General features: G+C 39.2%; 1 protein-coding gene across 1 annotated transcript; it reads left to right on the forward strand.

The window, feature by feature from the left end:
• Window positions 1-418: 418 nt before the first annotated feature.
• Window positions 419-10,801, forward strand: LOC111659681 (voltage-dependent calcium channel gamma-4 subunit). Its single transcript, XM_023412680.2, has 4 exons — window positions 419-987; window positions 6,701-6,784; window positions 8,197-8,337; window positions 8,966-10,801. The coding sequence occupies exons 1-4, from the start codon at window positions 765-767 to the stop codon at window positions 9,523-9,525; spliced, it is 1,008 nt and encodes a 335-aa protein (XP_023268448.1). The 5' UTR covers window positions 419-764; the 3' UTR covers window positions 9,526-10,801.
• Window positions 10,802-18,033: the final 7,232 nt, after the last annotated feature.

Genomic DNA, 18,033 nt, shown 5'->3' on the forward strand with positions numbered 1-18,033 from the left:
CACAACTCAAATCGCTCTAATCTCCACTCTGCTGTCAGAAATGGTGTTTTTAAAAATATTTTTCTTGATTTCTAGATGTTTTTGAAAAACGTTTGAAACTGCATGCATGTGTGTATGTACTGTATGGGTGTTTTTTTTATATGTGGTTGTGGGGTAATTGGCCTTAATTGTGTGTGATATACAAACTGCAAAGACTTTTTTCTACTCACAGAAAGGCTTAATTCTACTGCTACCTAACATTAACTGTGAGTGTTTGTGTAGGTCTGTTGATTTGTTCTTCCAGCTGCTGTTCACTCCGCCGTTTCCCATTGGCTTGGCTACAGCCGTGGAAGGTGTGGTCTGGATGAAGGATGCTGCAGCCTTTGTCAAACCCTGCAGTTTAATATTGAATAGTAAACTGTAAAGAAGCCGTGGCCATGTGTGATCGACATAAACGTTCACGACTTCCTTATAATTCATGCTAAAGCTGCACTTGTTCAAGGAATGCGTCTCCAGATTTTCAGCCACCTGTGGCAGGATTTAAGATGAAGACATCGTTAGACGAAAACTGCTTTTTGGTCAAGCTCTGTAACTTGGATTGAACTCCGACTGAAGTTTAGGAGGGAGAGGAACTCCGATTAAGCAGTTGAGGATCGAAGGCTTTGACTTGATGAGAGGGAAAAACCGCGAGATGCGAGCGCGTCTTCTGACCATAACCATGGGCACCGTGCGCTCCTCGCCTTGTGCGTAAGCTGCTGTGGACGGTCCACACATTATGAGACGCAATGGCATGGTGTGACCGAGGGGTTCAGACTTTGCTGGCCATCGTAGGGGCCTTCGCTGCCTTCAGCCTCATGACCATCGCCATCGGCACCGACTACTGGCTTTACTCTCGTGCGTACATCTGCAACGCCACTAATGTCACCACGGACGAAACCCAGATGCAAACCAAGAAAGTCAAAGGCGATCTGACGCACTCTGGACTGTGGAGGATCTGCTGTATCGAAGGTAAAAAATAAAGTCTAGTGAGTTTGAGTCCGTCAGTTTACAAACTTTTTTATGTGCTAGTGAGTATTTTGTTTTACGGTGTGGAAGTGGCAATGTGCGCGGTCTGACTGGTCAAATAGTCATGACATGTTATGTCAGTGGGATAACAGTGGATTTGAAGAAATGGTTCAGCTGGGAACTCCGGGTGAAAATACTTGAAACGCTGACCGTTCATGCAAAAAAAAAGAAAGAAAAAAGAAGAAAGAAGTACATGAATATTGGCAACAAATGCATCCCAGTTTGTGTTGTGTGAACGCACCCAAAATGGAAATCGCCCGAGGGGTTCAACATCATTATCAGTCATATTTCTGTTGTTTAATGCATGAAAAAGCATTTACCGTAGAGAGTTACACGGGCACGATGAGAGAAAAATTGGAGGGAAACCGCTCCCTGTTGCGCGCAAAGGCGGCTTTGTGTGTGTGTGTGTGTGTGTGTGTGTGTGTGTGTGTGTGTGTGTGTGTGCGCGCGTGTGTTTGTGCGTGTGTTGTATGTGTGTAATGACACGTTTGCATTAGTTTTCTTTGTGAAATGAATTAGTTTGTCTAGTTTGACATACAAAGAAACGTAATGCCGTTGAAAGTTTTACGTTCTATAACAAGCAGTCAATTTTTGCCTGTACTTAAATCATTTATCGGTTCGTCCTAATTTTCTCATTAACGTAAAACGGTTGCCTGGCAACTTGTTCCATAAAATTGCTTCGACTGAAATAAGTTGGGGGTGTGTTTTAGCAAGAGACTGACTCTTTCCTAATTTTCTCGGCTGTTTTGCTGCATAGCCATGATCCCCAACAAACACGCCAGAGCAGGCTTGGACTGTGGTTCTGACAGTGGGACATGAGCTCGCTATTGTTTGGACAGTAATGTAGGCAACGTAGCGCGCGATCGCTTCATTGGAAAGAGGCCAGATGAGTGAAATCAATCAGTTGTTAAGTGACGATGGTCACCAGTGACGTCTTCCAAAAAAAAAAACGAAAAAAAAAAACAAAACAGTGACGTCTTCGAGTTGTGGCGCTGTCCACTGCCACTGGTGCTGAAATTTCCAGTCTGGATAATGTTTGTTTCTTTTAACGGTACCACTTCACAATAAAACTACCCTTATAAAGGATTTATAAATGGTTTATAATTAGGTAATTAATCCGGTTGTTAACACTTGGTAAACCTCAAATAAATATTATAACAAGTTTTAATAAATTGATGCAGGCTCACTATTTGGCAACATCGACTTAATGTTTGCTACTCATTAATCTTACTGATGAGTTACTACCATTTGTAAGTGTTAAAAGGATCCTTATTATTAAGTGTTAAACCCATCAACATTTATTAATGAGTTACAATAAGGCTCCTTTTGCCAGTTATAAATGGTAGTAACTCATTAGTAAGATTAATGAGTAGCAAGCCTTAACTTGATCTTGCCAAATAGTGAGCCTGCATCAATGTATAACTTGTTTATAATTGTTTATTTATGATTTATAAAGTGTTAACAACCAAATGAATAACCTAATTATAAACAATTTATAAATCCTTTATAAGCGTAGTCTTATTGTAAAATGGTACGCTTTTAACTGACAAACCAACGATATAACGAGGCTGAATAAATAAATACCTTTAGGTTTGCAGGACAGCTTTAGATACAGAGAGCCAATTGTAACAAACTGGAAGCTAGAAATAGTGAGTTGCTGACTTTTTAAGCATTCTCTTTGTAAACACTCAATGACTGAAGGTTTCTGCAGATTTTATTTCCACAATTCTCTGTCTGTAGAACCTATGCATATTTTTGCATGCTCATTCGTGTTGAGATGTTGAGATCACACCACAGAATAAAGTATGGTTTAAGTAAAATCATTGTGGTTTTAAAAGACATTTGACATACCTCACTGATCACAAGTGAATATTTGTATGACATGTCTGAGGTTAGTCAATCACAGGTCCCAAACCACAGACTATTCAGATGCAGATATGACATGAGCACTTTTTTTTTTTTAAAGAAGGAAGCTTGCACCTCCCATGTTTCCATGTGACATGAAGGACACATAGAGAGATCAGACAGTGTTGTGGGTGGGGAGGTCCAAGTGAGGAGGCAACACTTGTCCAAAGGTATGTGGGCAGCTATTACAGAAGTGACACACACTTTTGCATACCCTTTTGCTCTGTACTGTTACTTCTCTGGAATTAGTGGAATTTTATATTTTAAAAAAGTGCATTTCTATTTATGGATTTCCTGTAAAGTTGATCAAAACACATATTCCCTCTGCCTCGCTTCAAACCCTTGAGAGTACCATCAGCAGAAGTGAGATGGAGAGCTAGCTGATCTTACATATCTGTCGTCTTTTCCATCATCCTCTCTTTCCCTGCACCTATCGTTGGAAGGGTGTTACATACAGAGCTGAAACTGAAAGTAACACATCTTCTCTTGCTGTTTTCTCTCTCTCTCTCTCTCTCACACACACACACACACACACACTCCACATTCGCAATTGTGAAAGTCAAAAAAAGGCAAACCTGTATCTACACCTGATGCTTAGCTGAGTCAAAAAACTTCCCAAGACTTTGGCTAAGTCAAAGTGTTAACGATGCCCAATCAAAGGCTTACTTTCAAAACTGTAGTGACTTCAATCAAACAGACAACTGCAGGATACACCTTCTAAACTTCAGTTGCCTCCTCTTTTGATTAATGCATTTTTCAAATGTCAATATTTAAAATTATTCTTTCAGTTCTACCGCTTTTTGGTTGAAAAAGTAATGAAAAAGAAAGCATCAAAGCTTTAACTTCATTTTGGATTTTTTCTTTGCCTTAACTAGCCGCTCATTTCATTTCCCTGTTCAGAGATAAGCTCTTCTAGGAACAAAGAAAAAGATGGAGTCTAACCAGTTGCATTAGGTCAAATGAGTGACATAAATAATGGGTAAGCCTTAGGACAGACTCGTCGGCTAACCTTGTCGAAGAAATTAGGCTTATCTCTGTGTGCCAAATACACGTCTGTATGAGTGTCGTGTCTCGTGGGAGACACAGGTTCACTTAAGGTGAGTGCTTGTGGCAAATGAGTTTTTAAAGAGAAACAAAGTGAAGTCTTGTTCTGCAGCCATTCATGCTGAAATACAACAAGAACTCTCACTTAAGCAACACACCCCTGATCGGTGAACATATTGGAGTGGCACTTAAAGGTATGACGCGTTTCAAACACACGACATTTGGTACGACTTTATAAGGACAAATCCTTGCTGCAAGCCATCCACTCACCAAGTGTTTTTCAGTTAAAGTAATTGTATGAGCTTTTGTGTATCATAAAGGCTGCTTTCTAGTTTTGTGGCTTTGTTTGTGTGTGTGTGTGTGTGTGTGGTGTGTCACATGTTTCTGTGGAGCATCCGAATGTGTGTGTGTGTGTGTGTAAGCCTGGTGAATGCATTAGTAAGATGTCAAAGGCGTCCTCTGAGAAGCGGAGCTAGAAATGTGATTCTGGGTTGCCGGGGGGAGGTTGCCATGGTGAAGCTATGCTGAGTAATAAAAGATGGGCTCCGGTCTCTCAGACAGATGGGCTCTGGGGAGATACCTCCCCTACTGAGCTCACTCTCTTTCTCTGTCTCCTCTTTCTCACCGTCATTCCTTGGATTATTAACTCACTGGCCTTCTGTGTGTTATTTATTGATATAATAATTTTTCTTCAACATTTTCCCTTTTTGTTTGATCTTTAAAAGGTTTTTGTATTCCATGATTGTTTCTTTCTGTCCTTTACCTTTCACTGCTTTTCCTACATTGTGAAAAAAAAATCCAATTACTTTGAAACACTGATCTTATAAATATGAAATTCATGTGAGATACGCTCACACACCTAGTGTATTGAATATATTACACAGTGACTGTGCTTCTATATTGATCCAAAGAGTGTGCTTGGTACATTAAAAAAAATCAAAAGGAAACAGAGAGAGGGCTGAAGAGGGAAACATTTTGGAACTGGCGATGGGAGAAAAGTGGGTAATTGAGACATGACAGTGGTTAGAGTGTGCTCAGGATGTGAGTTGAAAGAGACTGAAAGAGTGGGGTTGAGAGAGTGGAGTCAGTGAAGATAAACTGAATCTGGACTCTTAAGTATGTTTCATTATATTATTTTTCCCCATTCTTTTCCAGCAGTCTCAGACAATAACCAAACAAAATGCAGACAAATGACATACAGATTGTTAAGTAAAATACCAGTTGAAGTTGCCCTGGGTAAACTAACAGTTTTATTTATTTCAGAGTCTCTCACCTAAACACATTATGTGTATGTATTTTTATGGCCTAACAAACAAGGTGAATGCATTCCTCACCTCAAAACACAACTCCATCCCAAAACAAATCCAACTAGATGAGCGGTCTACCACAAAATGCCATGCAGCCAGAGGCTGTGCTAACCAGGATTCATGTCAGGTATAGAAGACACAGTGACTGTTCACACTGATTTTTACAACTGCACATTTAGGAGAGGGTGGATGTCGACAGCAAGTCACAGACTGTTACCTGCACTGCAGTGGCTTTAAAGGTCTCCTGTGGAGTTTTCTTGTAAACAAGCAAAGTTATGTTTTCATGCAGTCTTCTTCTTCTGCAAATTTGCTAGCACTTTACTACTACTGCATTATTGCCGCCAACTGTCAATTACTGGAATAGCGTAAACCTTCAGTGGGGATGTGCATGACGTCACCCCAACGCTCGACACACTGCTCTATATATTTAAAGAACAATTGAATTCCTATTTAATTAAGTCTGCTGACAGAAATCAGATACTTTATCTTGGCATTTTAACACTTGTGACCAACATATATCTTCTGATTTGAACTTTTATCAGATTAGCACTTTTCGATGATTAATTAAGTCAGCATGACTAACAGCAGGAGGCATGGTTTGGACTAAATATGATTGTGATTTGTGCAATATTTTTAAGCTCATCTGCCCACTGAAGGAGGATGACCCTACCTTAACATCCAAACTGTGAAAATGCAACATGGTTATTGAAATTTCTTTTTCTGTAACAAGAATAACCAAGAGCTCATGCTCTTGTTAGACTTTTCACATTTTTTTGCACAGTAGATCTGAAAATTCATGGTATGTTAAGTCTAGTTCATGTGTTTAGACATGCCATTAATTTCCTACAGACAAGTTTCATGTCAGCTGATGCATCCACAGGTGTGTATGGGTGTCTAGCATAGATACAGAACAACACAATAACAAAGACCAAAATGATGGGAAGCAGCAGCAAAATCAGGCGTCAGACTTTTAATTCAAAGTCTAACCTTTCAATATTCATAATGCCCCAATGTTTTATTCTCTTAAAAGTGGAGGGAAGATTTTCTCAGTGAGGAGACTGGGTCTTTGAATAGAAGGTGCCTGAGGGCTTGAGAACTTCAGAATCTCAGATCCACAGCAGCCTATCCTCAAATGGTTTCTGACATGGTTAGAGGTGAAAACAGGACAGTTCAGCACTAGTTTAGATGTACTTTACCAAAAACTTTTCTACAATTTCATGAAAGGTGCATGTTGAATCAGTGGATGGTCAGCATGTAGTTTCTTTCATATCTGTCTTAATTGGAGCTTCTTGTATCAAGCTCTATTATAAAGACACAGTGTTTTCCTCTAACTGTCGTTTCTTCCCTGCGTATGGCCATCAGTCACATTTACAGTTGATGTGCTCTTGGCTTCTCCGTAGGTATCAACAAAGGAAGCTGTTTTCGGATCAATCATTTTCCAGAGGATAATGACTACGATACAGACAGCTCTGAGTACATCTTACGTAAGTCATTGCAACCTCTTCATCTTCAAACGCTTCACACACTTAATCCACTATCTCACCCCCTTTTTTTTGAGTGGTGATGGAGTTATCACAAGGGCACTTAATGTCTCATGACACCCTTTTCCCTCCCACATAAAAGCCTGATGTCATGACAGTAATTGGAGCTACGGAGATGATGAAGTGTGTTTGTGCTGATGAGTAAGAGGGCTTGTCTAAAACACGACTTTACCCACGATAGAGCACATCTGACATATAATGAAGGCATGAGGAAAAGATGCCACTCCAGCACTTACACTGAAAATTGTCTAAACTTTCTGGCTAGCCTGGGTTATTAATTAATTAATCTATTTTGGCTTGAGGTTTCATATCAGCTTCACTTGGCATGTCACATTTGGTTTCCAGTTTGATGCCCTGTCCCCCTAGACAACTGTTCCTATCTTTGCTGTTGTCTATATTGATGAATTTCAATAAACTCATGGAAATTAAATCCTGCCATCACTTGGTTAGTGTCATCGAAAGGCAGAAACATCTGCTAATTAGGCTGTAGCATCTGCACATGCATTCATCCGTCAAATCTGAGGCAATTTTTGCTTTTCTTTCACCCCCTTTATTTCTGTACTTACAGCAGAGTTACTACATGCGTCAGCCAGGCCTGCCATATATTGTTATTTTCAGGACCAGTTAGGCTACTCAGAAATCCCATCAACTGACATGGAAGTGGTATTGTAAGTGTATAGTTGAATACTTCTTTTGGAAAAGACATAATATTCCTTATGTGTTAGTAGAATACAGTTTATACAGGTGTTTAAAGGACTTCAATCCTCTGGAAATGTAATATTAACAATTTTCAATATTTTGTAAGAACATATATCTAATTCTGATCCAATCTAATGTTTAAATGGAATAATGTAAAATAAGAATAATATCAACATGAGGTGAATATATAAATTAAATCCTTATACTTCTATAACTATTACCGTCAATAATAGGACTAATACAACTGTTTTATTCCTGCTACTATGACAAACACATTACTACTATAGTATTTCTTTTATTGACATTAATGTCATCATATATGAGTCACATGCTGCTCAGTAGAGCATGACTTTTTTAGGCTGATATCAATATTGATATTTGGGTTTTTAAAAATTTGATGACAATATATTGGCTAATATTTGTTAATCAACATGAAAGCGTAACATGATCAAACATTTTTTTTTTTTAAGGATCCTTTAAGTTTGATTATTAAAAAATTGTGACCAAGATTCATACTTGATGCTAACAGGACATTTCACAATTGAAAAGATTTACTTGTCAGCGTTCTCTGGTGGACAAAATACGTAATACACTGTTTCACTGTCTTTGGCATTTGTATTGACGCCACACTCTCACTCTGCATCTTTTATGAACAGGTATAGTGCGCGCATCAAGCCTATTCCCCATTCTCAGCACCATCCTGCTGATGCTGGGTGGCCTGTGTGTCGGGGTGGGCCGCATCTACAGCCGCAAGACCAACATCCTGCTTAGTGCTGGCATCCTGTTTGTGGCTGCAGGTAGGACAAGACTGGCAGTACACTACAGATAAACACAAACTGGGGCAAGAACAAATAGAGTCTGAACACTGCTGCAGACAGAGGGAAAGTATATCAGCAGGCAGAAGAAGACAGACACAATACAAGAGGGTTTTCCCTTTAGTGTCAGTGTGGCAAATCAAGTTTGGTCTCTTCCTTTTATTGTTGCCCTAACTTATCCTGTATTTCAACTGTTGTTTTTTTTTCTTGGGTATATTTTGTTGTTTTTGAGAGACTGTACGACAAAATAAGTGTGTATGTCATAAAGCCTTATAGTGTGTCTTCCTTTCCTCTTCAGTCCATTTTGTCTCTGACTGGAAGCGACAAACAAGAGAATTTTACTCAATAAGAGATCTAAAGCCAATTTTGTCAGGTGTTGAATGTGATAGTTATAGGTATGTGAACCCAATCTGAAACAGCCACTTGTTAAACGCAGCACCAAATAACAGTGGTAAAATGCACGTATAATATGGTATAACCTGTAGGCTTTATCATTCAATTTTATGCTTAAGCGTTAGACATTTTACATCCATGTGTTGTGCTTTTTTTTCATCTCTCCTTTTAACATTTCTCCCTTCATCTTGCCTTCTCCCATCCGTCCCGTCTTCAGGCCTGAGCAACATCATCGGCATCATCGTCTACATCTCCAGCAACGCCGGCGATCCCAGTGACAAGAAAGATGAGGACAAGAAGAACCAGTACAACTACGGATGGTCCTTCTACTTCGGCGCCCTCTCCTTCATCGTGGCCGAGTCGGTGGGCGTTCTTGCCGTCAACATATATATCGAGAAAAACAAAGAGACACGCTTCCGAGCCAAACACGACTTCATGAAAACCATACCCTCCTCTTCACCTTACTCTCGCATCCCAAGTTACCGCCACAGACGAAGGCGCTCACGCTCCAGTTCAAGGTCGACTGATCCATCCCGCGACCCCTCCCCGGTGGGGATGAAAATCAGTGGAGGAAGTGGTGGTGGAGGAGGAGGGTTGGCAATGGGGTTGCCGATGGGGGATATATCCCTGTATGCCCTTAGTAGGGACCCTCTGAAGGGTGGTAGTGGGACTGCAGGGCCCTACAGTCCTGAGAGGGACTCTGGGTTTTTACAAGTCCACAACTGCTTCCAGAAAGATCTGAAAGACGGAGTAAACAGGAGGACCACACCGGTATGAGGTCAGGAGTGTATTGCTGTGTAAAACAATAAGCTTGATGGAGCGCACTAGATTTAGTATAGTTGATGAAAAAGGACAATTCCTCCCCGGGGCTGTTTAGGCAGCAGCGGTGCTGAAAGGTCAGAGCTCAAAATTGTTTTTCTTGCGTCCCTCTGTGACAGAAAAGTGCCAATCTGTGTTTCATTTGAAGGAAGAGGGGAACTGATATCAAAATAACTTTTTATTATATGACTCAATATCTTTAAAATGTGGATGCGGACATTTTGTAGCAATATTTTAAGAGTTTCATTCTCAAATGTGATACCCACTGTTTGTAAGTGACTTCTACTCTTACAGAAAGGCTGAAAATTGAAGTTCTGGCACTCCTTAAAGGACAGTCACTTACTGGAGCTAAGTTTTGCTACTGCTACATAGCCAGAGTTAATAGCCATTTACTTATTAGTCTTGCAAAGATCTTAAGCCATTGCTGCGTTTATAATAGGTTATAATACGCGTTCTGAGCAGTGCTGCTTCTCGGAATGTGACTGTCTGACTGGGCTGGGGCTAGCTGGTTAGCATGCCAACTTTAATAGAAGAAAAGATGTAGCAAAACAACTGGGTTGTTTTCCACCACTAGAGACAGCTGTTGGTGAGAAAAGGAAATACGTTTTATAGTGTTTCCTAAAGACTAGTAAGTAAACAACTGCTGATGCTAACGTTGGCTATATAGCAATAGCAAAACTTACAAATATCCCCTTTAACACTTGATAAAAGGGTAAAAGGAGGAACCTTTTGTAGACTTGATGCTCAATATAATAGAGTCTAAATGTTGAACTTCAGGCAATGATGTTTTTCCTCCGAAGTAGCTGTATAGTGTTTTGAAAATGAACTTATTTGTTTTATTCTGAGACAAAATTATTTGCTAAAACGAAGTGATTTACGTGGTTGTTTGTAATCAGAATATTATTGTATTGTATTTGTTTGTAACTTAACACAACTGGTGCTAACTTAATCTGTACACCTTTGATAGTCTTAAGCCTTCTCAACTGCCATTTAAATACTTTTACTGCATCTGAGTAACCTCTCTCAAGCTTGTATGTGAGTCATGTGATATATATGTGTGTTACAGTATGTGAAGTGTGTTATGGCTCTGAAACACTGCCACACTATGACACACTATGAATATGGATTCTGTAGATATACAGTATATATCAACAACCATGTCAAGGCACACAGTAATGTCAGTACATTCCAGTATGCTGTGTGATGTATCAGTATAAACATTCTTTGTACAGACTGTCTGTGTAGTTTGCTCTCCATTCGCTCAGGGACGATGTATTGAACAAATGATTTCCTTACCCAAGTCAGACAGACTGTTACAGTTGGTGTGTGTAAAAACAGTGGTGAGATCACACTGTATGCATTGCTGTTAATTAATATGACTCTTGTTTCTGCATTTACTGCCTTTGTGTTCAGAGGGTTTTTGTTGGTACCGATTTTTTTGATCATAGCGCAAGAAAATACACTTATATTCAATATTTCTGTATTCTTATTGCTATATATCGTGTATGGAAAATTATAATTTTTCAGGAACTGACAAGAAGAAATCTTTTTGTGTCATCATGTAGGTATGTGATGTTGTTTTGCTAAATCTGACACCTCTGCCATTGCATGATAGATTTTTCACTATTATGGCAAAAAATTGCTACATTTGTATGCAGATCCAGTTATTCTGTTGATTGGTTTGGTGGTTCATACAAAATCCTCAAGAAAAAGTTTTAAAGTACCTTCGGTCACATTCAGAGAGAAATACTGTGATCTGTATTAGATCGGAATTAGAGACCAGCTATCGCGGTTTATCAAAAACTCTTACATTAAACGTGGTTTGATGTAAAATATAAGCTGAGAATTGGTTGAATGGGCAAAACAGACTTTGCTTTTCCTCATAGACAAAGTATTTAGTTAATGATGTGGGGTTGATGGGATCGGCTATGAAACTTTCTGGCAGACAGTCGAGCAACCACAGGGTGTTAAAGGAAATCTGCATCAGCCAACTTAATGCTTGACTGAACCCACAGGCTCCCAAATGCTCATCCAGACTCTGGAGGGCTCGTTGTCTTGTCTCCAAACAAGAGGGCTACTAGAAGTTCAAATTACTCACTCCCGGTGTAGTACACGCTTGACTGACTACCATCAGCTTCATAGTTTGTTTCCAGTTGAATATTTTAGCAGCGGTATTTTAGCAGAGGTTTAATTTAGTAGTTGGTTTGTGAATCAGTGTCCCGGTGGTTGCCTTGTGTGTTTCAACATACAGATCCATAAGAGGGCGTGTGGTCGTTGCAAAGTTTCTGCTCTCCAGTTGTCATTCAAGTCACTGAGGGGGAGAAATGGGAAGCCTTGAATTAGAATAGACTTATTTTCATTCTGCGTGTGTGTGAGGTATCTTTGTTATGCCATACTGGTCTGATTACCTTGTTTCCCCATTCCACGCCTGAATTTGAGTGATTCTTCTTCACCCCTCTCCTCTGTCCATCACCCGGGCTGTTAAGCCCTGTGAATTTGAATGCCATGGACCCTCACTGATATTTTCATCCATGAGTAAGCTGTGCCCCTCCTCTCCCGCTCCCTGTCCCTCCTGTCTCGTCGTGGTGTAATATCTCCTGCGGTAATTGAGAGGAAAATGGCAGGGCCTCCTCTCCATATAGTCACAGGACTAGCCAACATGCTTGTTAGCATCGGTACCATGCTGTGCAGGACAGATGAAATAACACTTTGTGGTCTCAACTCAGGTTCTGTCTTTGTAACCTGATCTGCTGGTGTGACAAACAGTAGATGACACAGCAGTTCACACTTCAGCTATCTTTCTCCTAAACCTGATATACCCTAAGTCATAACAAAGCATTTCCAGCCAGCAAGTTTATTTTACTTGGAAAAGCAATTTCTCAGCTGTAATTTTAGTAAATAAAAGCTTCTCGGAGCTATTTTGGACAATGCTGTAAGTCATACATCGCCTCTGGTAATCTTGGAGATCTTGTAATAATGGTTTGTGTACAGTTTTCTGCTGATGTGATTGTCTTTTGAGGGAGAGGGTCGGACTACTATAATGAAACTGTTATTGTCACAAATTATCATCAATGGTGAGAGCAATATCATTTATTCCATTCATTTATATCAGGGAATCACTGTTTCATTTGCAGTAATGTTAGTTTAATATTATGTGAGGTTACAGAGCGAATGGGAATGCTTGATGCAGTTTCCTCCTGAGAGATCCCATCTCCACAGGCACTCTCTCTCCTACCAAGTTCTTTTTGAAAATTTAAAATGGCTGACATTTCTCCAAGCAGGGGGCTTGATTCCTTACTCCCTGTTGATATCGCTGCCATACTGTCGATCCAGGAACCACAGGCATCCATTAGGGTGACATCTGTCACTGTGCTAAGACTGGATTTAGCCAGCAGCAGCTGCAGCTTAACCCTTTTCATCTGCTATGACGTGAAAAAAAAATCAGATCCTCATGGCGTAGTGTAACATATCCAATTACTGTAAAATGTCTGCAGAATTGCAGCTTATCTGAAAACAAGCAAATGTCACATGACTAAACCTGTGATTATAACCTGATAAACTCGTTAAACATGAGAGACAGGAGGAGCCCAACTCCTAAGCCGATATATGGAAAATGGTCTCTTCAACTCTATTAAACAGAAACACAATCAAAGTTAAATGTAAAAAATATAAAGGGCAAATGCAACTGTAACCAACAGATTTTCACCCACTGGTTTTGTAACCAAGGAATTAAAGATTTTTTACAATTCCATTACTAAACAAATAACTAACAAAAAATTGTGAGAAAAATAAGTGATCTGAATAATCATATTGACAATTTTCATCCATTAAATTCTACTCTACACTCTTCTAAACCTCTATTGTGTACATGCAATTCTTAAATTGTCAGTTTCTGAGTATTTTCAGTGAAATGATAACATATACATATCAATAATGTACATGTAATGTAATAACTATGGTACTACTAAGCCTGTAAATACAAAGTGTCAAAGTGTTTGATCTTTTCCATGAAAGGAGTGAAAATATTTTTGTTGTGCTTTGTAACGTATTATTTTGCTGACAAATCTTTTTGATTTGTTTTACAGACACAGTTTCCTCATTATGATTTATTAAGTCCATGATTAGATTTTGATTTTATCCAGTGGGTAAAAAAACCTGAAGTATATATAAAGATTTTAAAAACATTTCAAACAGTTACTCTTTTTTTTTTTTTTTTTTTTTATCCCTATGATAAATGGTCAATGGTCATGGTTATTTGTATTGCCCGATATCTCAATGGAAACAATGGTTTTCTATCAAGGAAAGGAAAAACTCTCCCAAAATACTGAGAACATGAGATTAAAATAATTGAAAAAGATGAAAGGCTGGAGCCGCATCAGACAGTAATGGCCCTTCAGACCTGAATTAACACCATCAGCCAGAGGATGTCTGTAATGCGCATGCTGTGGAGCCCAAAATGCAGAGGCGTTGAAAACTTTCTTATGCACCCAGCTTTCATGGGATTGCCTGACGCAACAACCAGGAATACGGTATCAAGTTTTTCTTAATAAATCCCCTCGATGTATTGCAAAGCTAGCAACACAATCAAAGTGTTATCATAAATAAGTTAAGTCATCTCAGAATCATATTATGAGCTAGCACATATTTTGATTAAAAAAATAGTCAAAATACCATATAGTGAGAATAGGATCAGAGATGAGACACAACTGTAATTTTTTGTCTACAGATATGTTCGGGTACCATTCTCTACTTTAAATCTTTATTTCATTGCAAATGTGAGAGTAGAACTCATGATTTCCTCTGAGTGTAATAAGGATTAACCCAAGTACATCTAAACTACTCCGCGTTAAATGCTGAAACTGAACTTTTGGTAAATGAGGTTGTCAAAAACCAGAAGTCTCTGTTGAATAAACAATACACAAGATAAAAAAATAAAAAACAACGGTCTAGCAGCAGGCAGAGGTTGCTATACATCTTCATAACAGCCAGAAAAACAAAATTTTGTGAACGACCACCTGTTGTTTTAATTTAAAGCTGTCTAAGGGAAATGTACAACATGAAATGTCCCAAATCCTTTTAGGAACAGCAGTTTATTGTTTTCTTTTATTATTGCAGGTACACTTCAATAACACACTTGAATTTAAATTGCCAATTAAAATCAGTGACTATCCAAATTGTCTCTTCATAACTAATTAAAGAAAGGTACCACCATTCTCCTTCATCAGGTAGATAATGGATTCTGCTTGTCAGTTACTACATCACCAAATTATGAATTCCATGTTGTTGCACACATGGTTTACACATCAGGATCTGTGTGTGTGCAGTATTCATAAATTAGATCTCACTGGTATACAATCCTAAAACTAGACTGGACCTGGCTGTATCAACACCTCTCAAGCCTGTAAAGACAAAAGAGCTCAGGTCAATTTAGACTAAAGACGGTTGCACTGTGATTTAAAATACAAATTAACTTTTCCAGAAAGTCATCAATCTCTCCTTTGCCTGTAATCAATGTTACAGTAAGTACCTTATCCCTGAAATTGGGAAGTGGTCATGATAAGCCATGATAACTGTAGCTATGTGTCCTCTGTGATTTCAGTCAATAAGGTTTAGTGGTTCAGGTTCTGTCAACATCATTAGTCCACAGGAAGAGCTTATTTCCCATGGAAGATATTTGAGTAGCCAGAGTTGCCCCGAAGGACACACGCCTATATTTACAGCTCCAGTGTGGTTGTCTCAAAGCAACAAAGGTCAAAGGTTGGACCAGCCAATGTCCGTGAGGTCAGGGGTTGTTGCTCCTATGGAAGTCATTATATCGGTGCAATTGTTCAAAATGAAAGTGAGTTGTGAGAGAGCTCAATTGATTAAGAGTTTACTGTGGATTGTTTATGCAGGTTGCCACAGGGTGAATGTGTGTGACACACGAGTATAAACACAAGCAAACGCACATAACTGCACTTCCCCCAAGCACCTCAGCAGACACACACACACACACACACACACACACACACACACACACACACACAAACACACATTTGTCCTCCCTCATCAAATCACCCGAACCTTAACCAGCACTACACCAACACTATTGACTGCAAATGACAATGAATGGATAATGGATATAAATATGGACAAAAAGTTTGGTTTTCAGATCAGGCTGTAATCTTTTATGAGAAGAAAGGTCATGAAATATAACAGGCTACATTCCTTGTATAACTGATGGTTCCACAGGTTTTCATTTCAATAACACAAAATAATTTCTCATTATTATCATAAACATATATCACATAAATATAGGTTTGGAAAATATTGAGCCATCCACTATATACTTGATTAAAAGGATATTTATTGTTACTTAGCACTAAATCGCTGGTGTGTGGTCCTTTAAATTGAGAAAACAGTGCTACTAAATATATTTCTGTACTATATATGACATTAAATGTGGTATGTGTATGTCATAATAGGTACGTAGCAATTAGTAAAACTGCAACTCACGATTATTCTCATTATTGATTTATTGATTAACCTGTCAATAGTTTTTTTGATTGAATGATTAATTATTCAGTCTAAAAAAGCATTAGAGGTTCTGTAAACGATCGTCACTGCCAGTAGATGTAGCTCTAAACCACCAGCATCTCAGACCAAAACAAATGCTTCGGCAGGCTCACTTCCGGCCTCTGTTCGTTTACAGACCCCGTCCCTTCTCGTTGTCAGTCAGCAAGGTGTTACGAAGCCCAGTGAAAGCAGCCACTAGACACACAACACGAAGCACAACTGAATAAAGTTACCTTGTGTGCATGAAAGCCAACAAATACGACCTAGCCACAACCATTAGCCCACGCTAGCATTGCCGTGATATGAACCACAGCAGTGCTGACAGTTAGCCAGCTTGCAATAGCTACATTTGCCAAACAAATTCAGAATATCAGTAACGGCAAGCTAGCTAACTTTACCTTGCCTTTTGAGGCCTTCACTAATGAAAACAAACACGAAACATTAGTAGACATTAAGCTACTTACACATGGAGGAGAAGAAAAGGCAGTTCCAAGTCAAGCTGGTGCTCTTTAGCAGCTCGTAGGGCTCTCCATCTTGGCAAAGCCAGACCAATATAGGCTCCATTGGGGACTGCGGGAAGGAATTCAGCTTTGGACTTGACCCATGTTGCTGGTGGCACGAATAACAATGAAGGAGACGATAAAAACTTTAAAAACTTTATGGCTGTTTTGACCGGCCACCGGCCGACCGGGAATTGAGCCGGTAGTCCCTATGACCAGTCCGCCTGCGCTCTGGGCTTAACTCTTTCTTTATTGGAGGCCCGTTTAGACCAAGATGTGGTTTCTTCTGTGGAGTAAAGTCTGGGAAGTTGCTTTCACCTGAAGGCTGTCTACTGCACGGGGCCATCTCTTAAGTGGGCGGGGCCCGTGTGTTTGTAAAGGTAGAAAGGGCCAACTGTTTGAATAGTTGCTTGCTGCTGTATTATTATTTAAAATCTTGTTTACAGAATCTTTGGAGAGTGAAAAATGGACATCATGCTATATGAAAAAAATTAAATAAAATCCTCCTTTTTGTAACATGAAACAGAAAATATTCATTATTTTTCATAAATAAATGACTTAGTTAACAATTAATCATCAAAATTACTATCTGTCAAAAAGCTATCTGTCAAATTGACTAACTGATTAATTTGAATAATCATTTCAGCCCTTGAAATTAATTAAATTTACTGTAATATCAGGAATGAAATATGTTGTCATGATCTCCAGCCACACATGAACATGAATGGTACTCATCAAAGTCAATAATACCCTGGCTCTATATCAGGCTTACAAAGCATTTATGAGGCACAGCCCTTCAAACCAAAATAGACTGGTATGTTGTTAAAATATTTTTGACCAAGCACAGCTACAAATCCAAGGCAATAATATTTCATAGTGGTATCCAATATCCCAAGAATATTCCAAAGAAAGTAAGGCAATTCCAGCAATTCCAGCCTGTCTCAGCTCACATTGGACAAGAGACAGAAAACACCTTGGACAGGTCACTGTCTGTCAAATCTAGATTTTTTGATGTGCAATTTAGAGTTACCAAGCCACCAATCCTGCATTTTAGGAAAGGAGAACCATGCAGATATCTTTAGCCTGATGATCAGACTGAACTCAAATTTGGAGGTCTAGAACTACGCTAATGCAGACACGGGAAGAATGTGCAAACTGAGCAATACAGGCAACAGTGCTTGTCAATGCATCACCGTTCTTAAAGTCATTGGCTCCAATTGTTGTCAAAAACTCATGTTGAAAACAAGAGACAAATTGTCGGACAAATTGCAATTTGTCCATAATTGCATACTGTAACGTTCCTCTGACATTGGAGAGACAAACCATACTGCAATTTACAGCATAGAAGATGTTGTCTCCCTTTGGACGTCCAATGGTAAACGTTCGATATAGTTGTCAATCATGACAGGAA

This window comes from Seriola lalandi, unplaced genomic scaffold (genome assembly GCF_002814215.2).
Source record: "Seriola lalandi dorsalis isolate HSWRI2012SDOR001 ecotype SW California unplaced genomic scaffold, Sedor1 jcf7180002054486, whole genome shotgun sequence".
Lineage (NCBI taxonomy): Eukaryota > Metazoa > Chordata > Actinopteri > Carangiformes > Carangidae > Seriola > Seriola lalandi.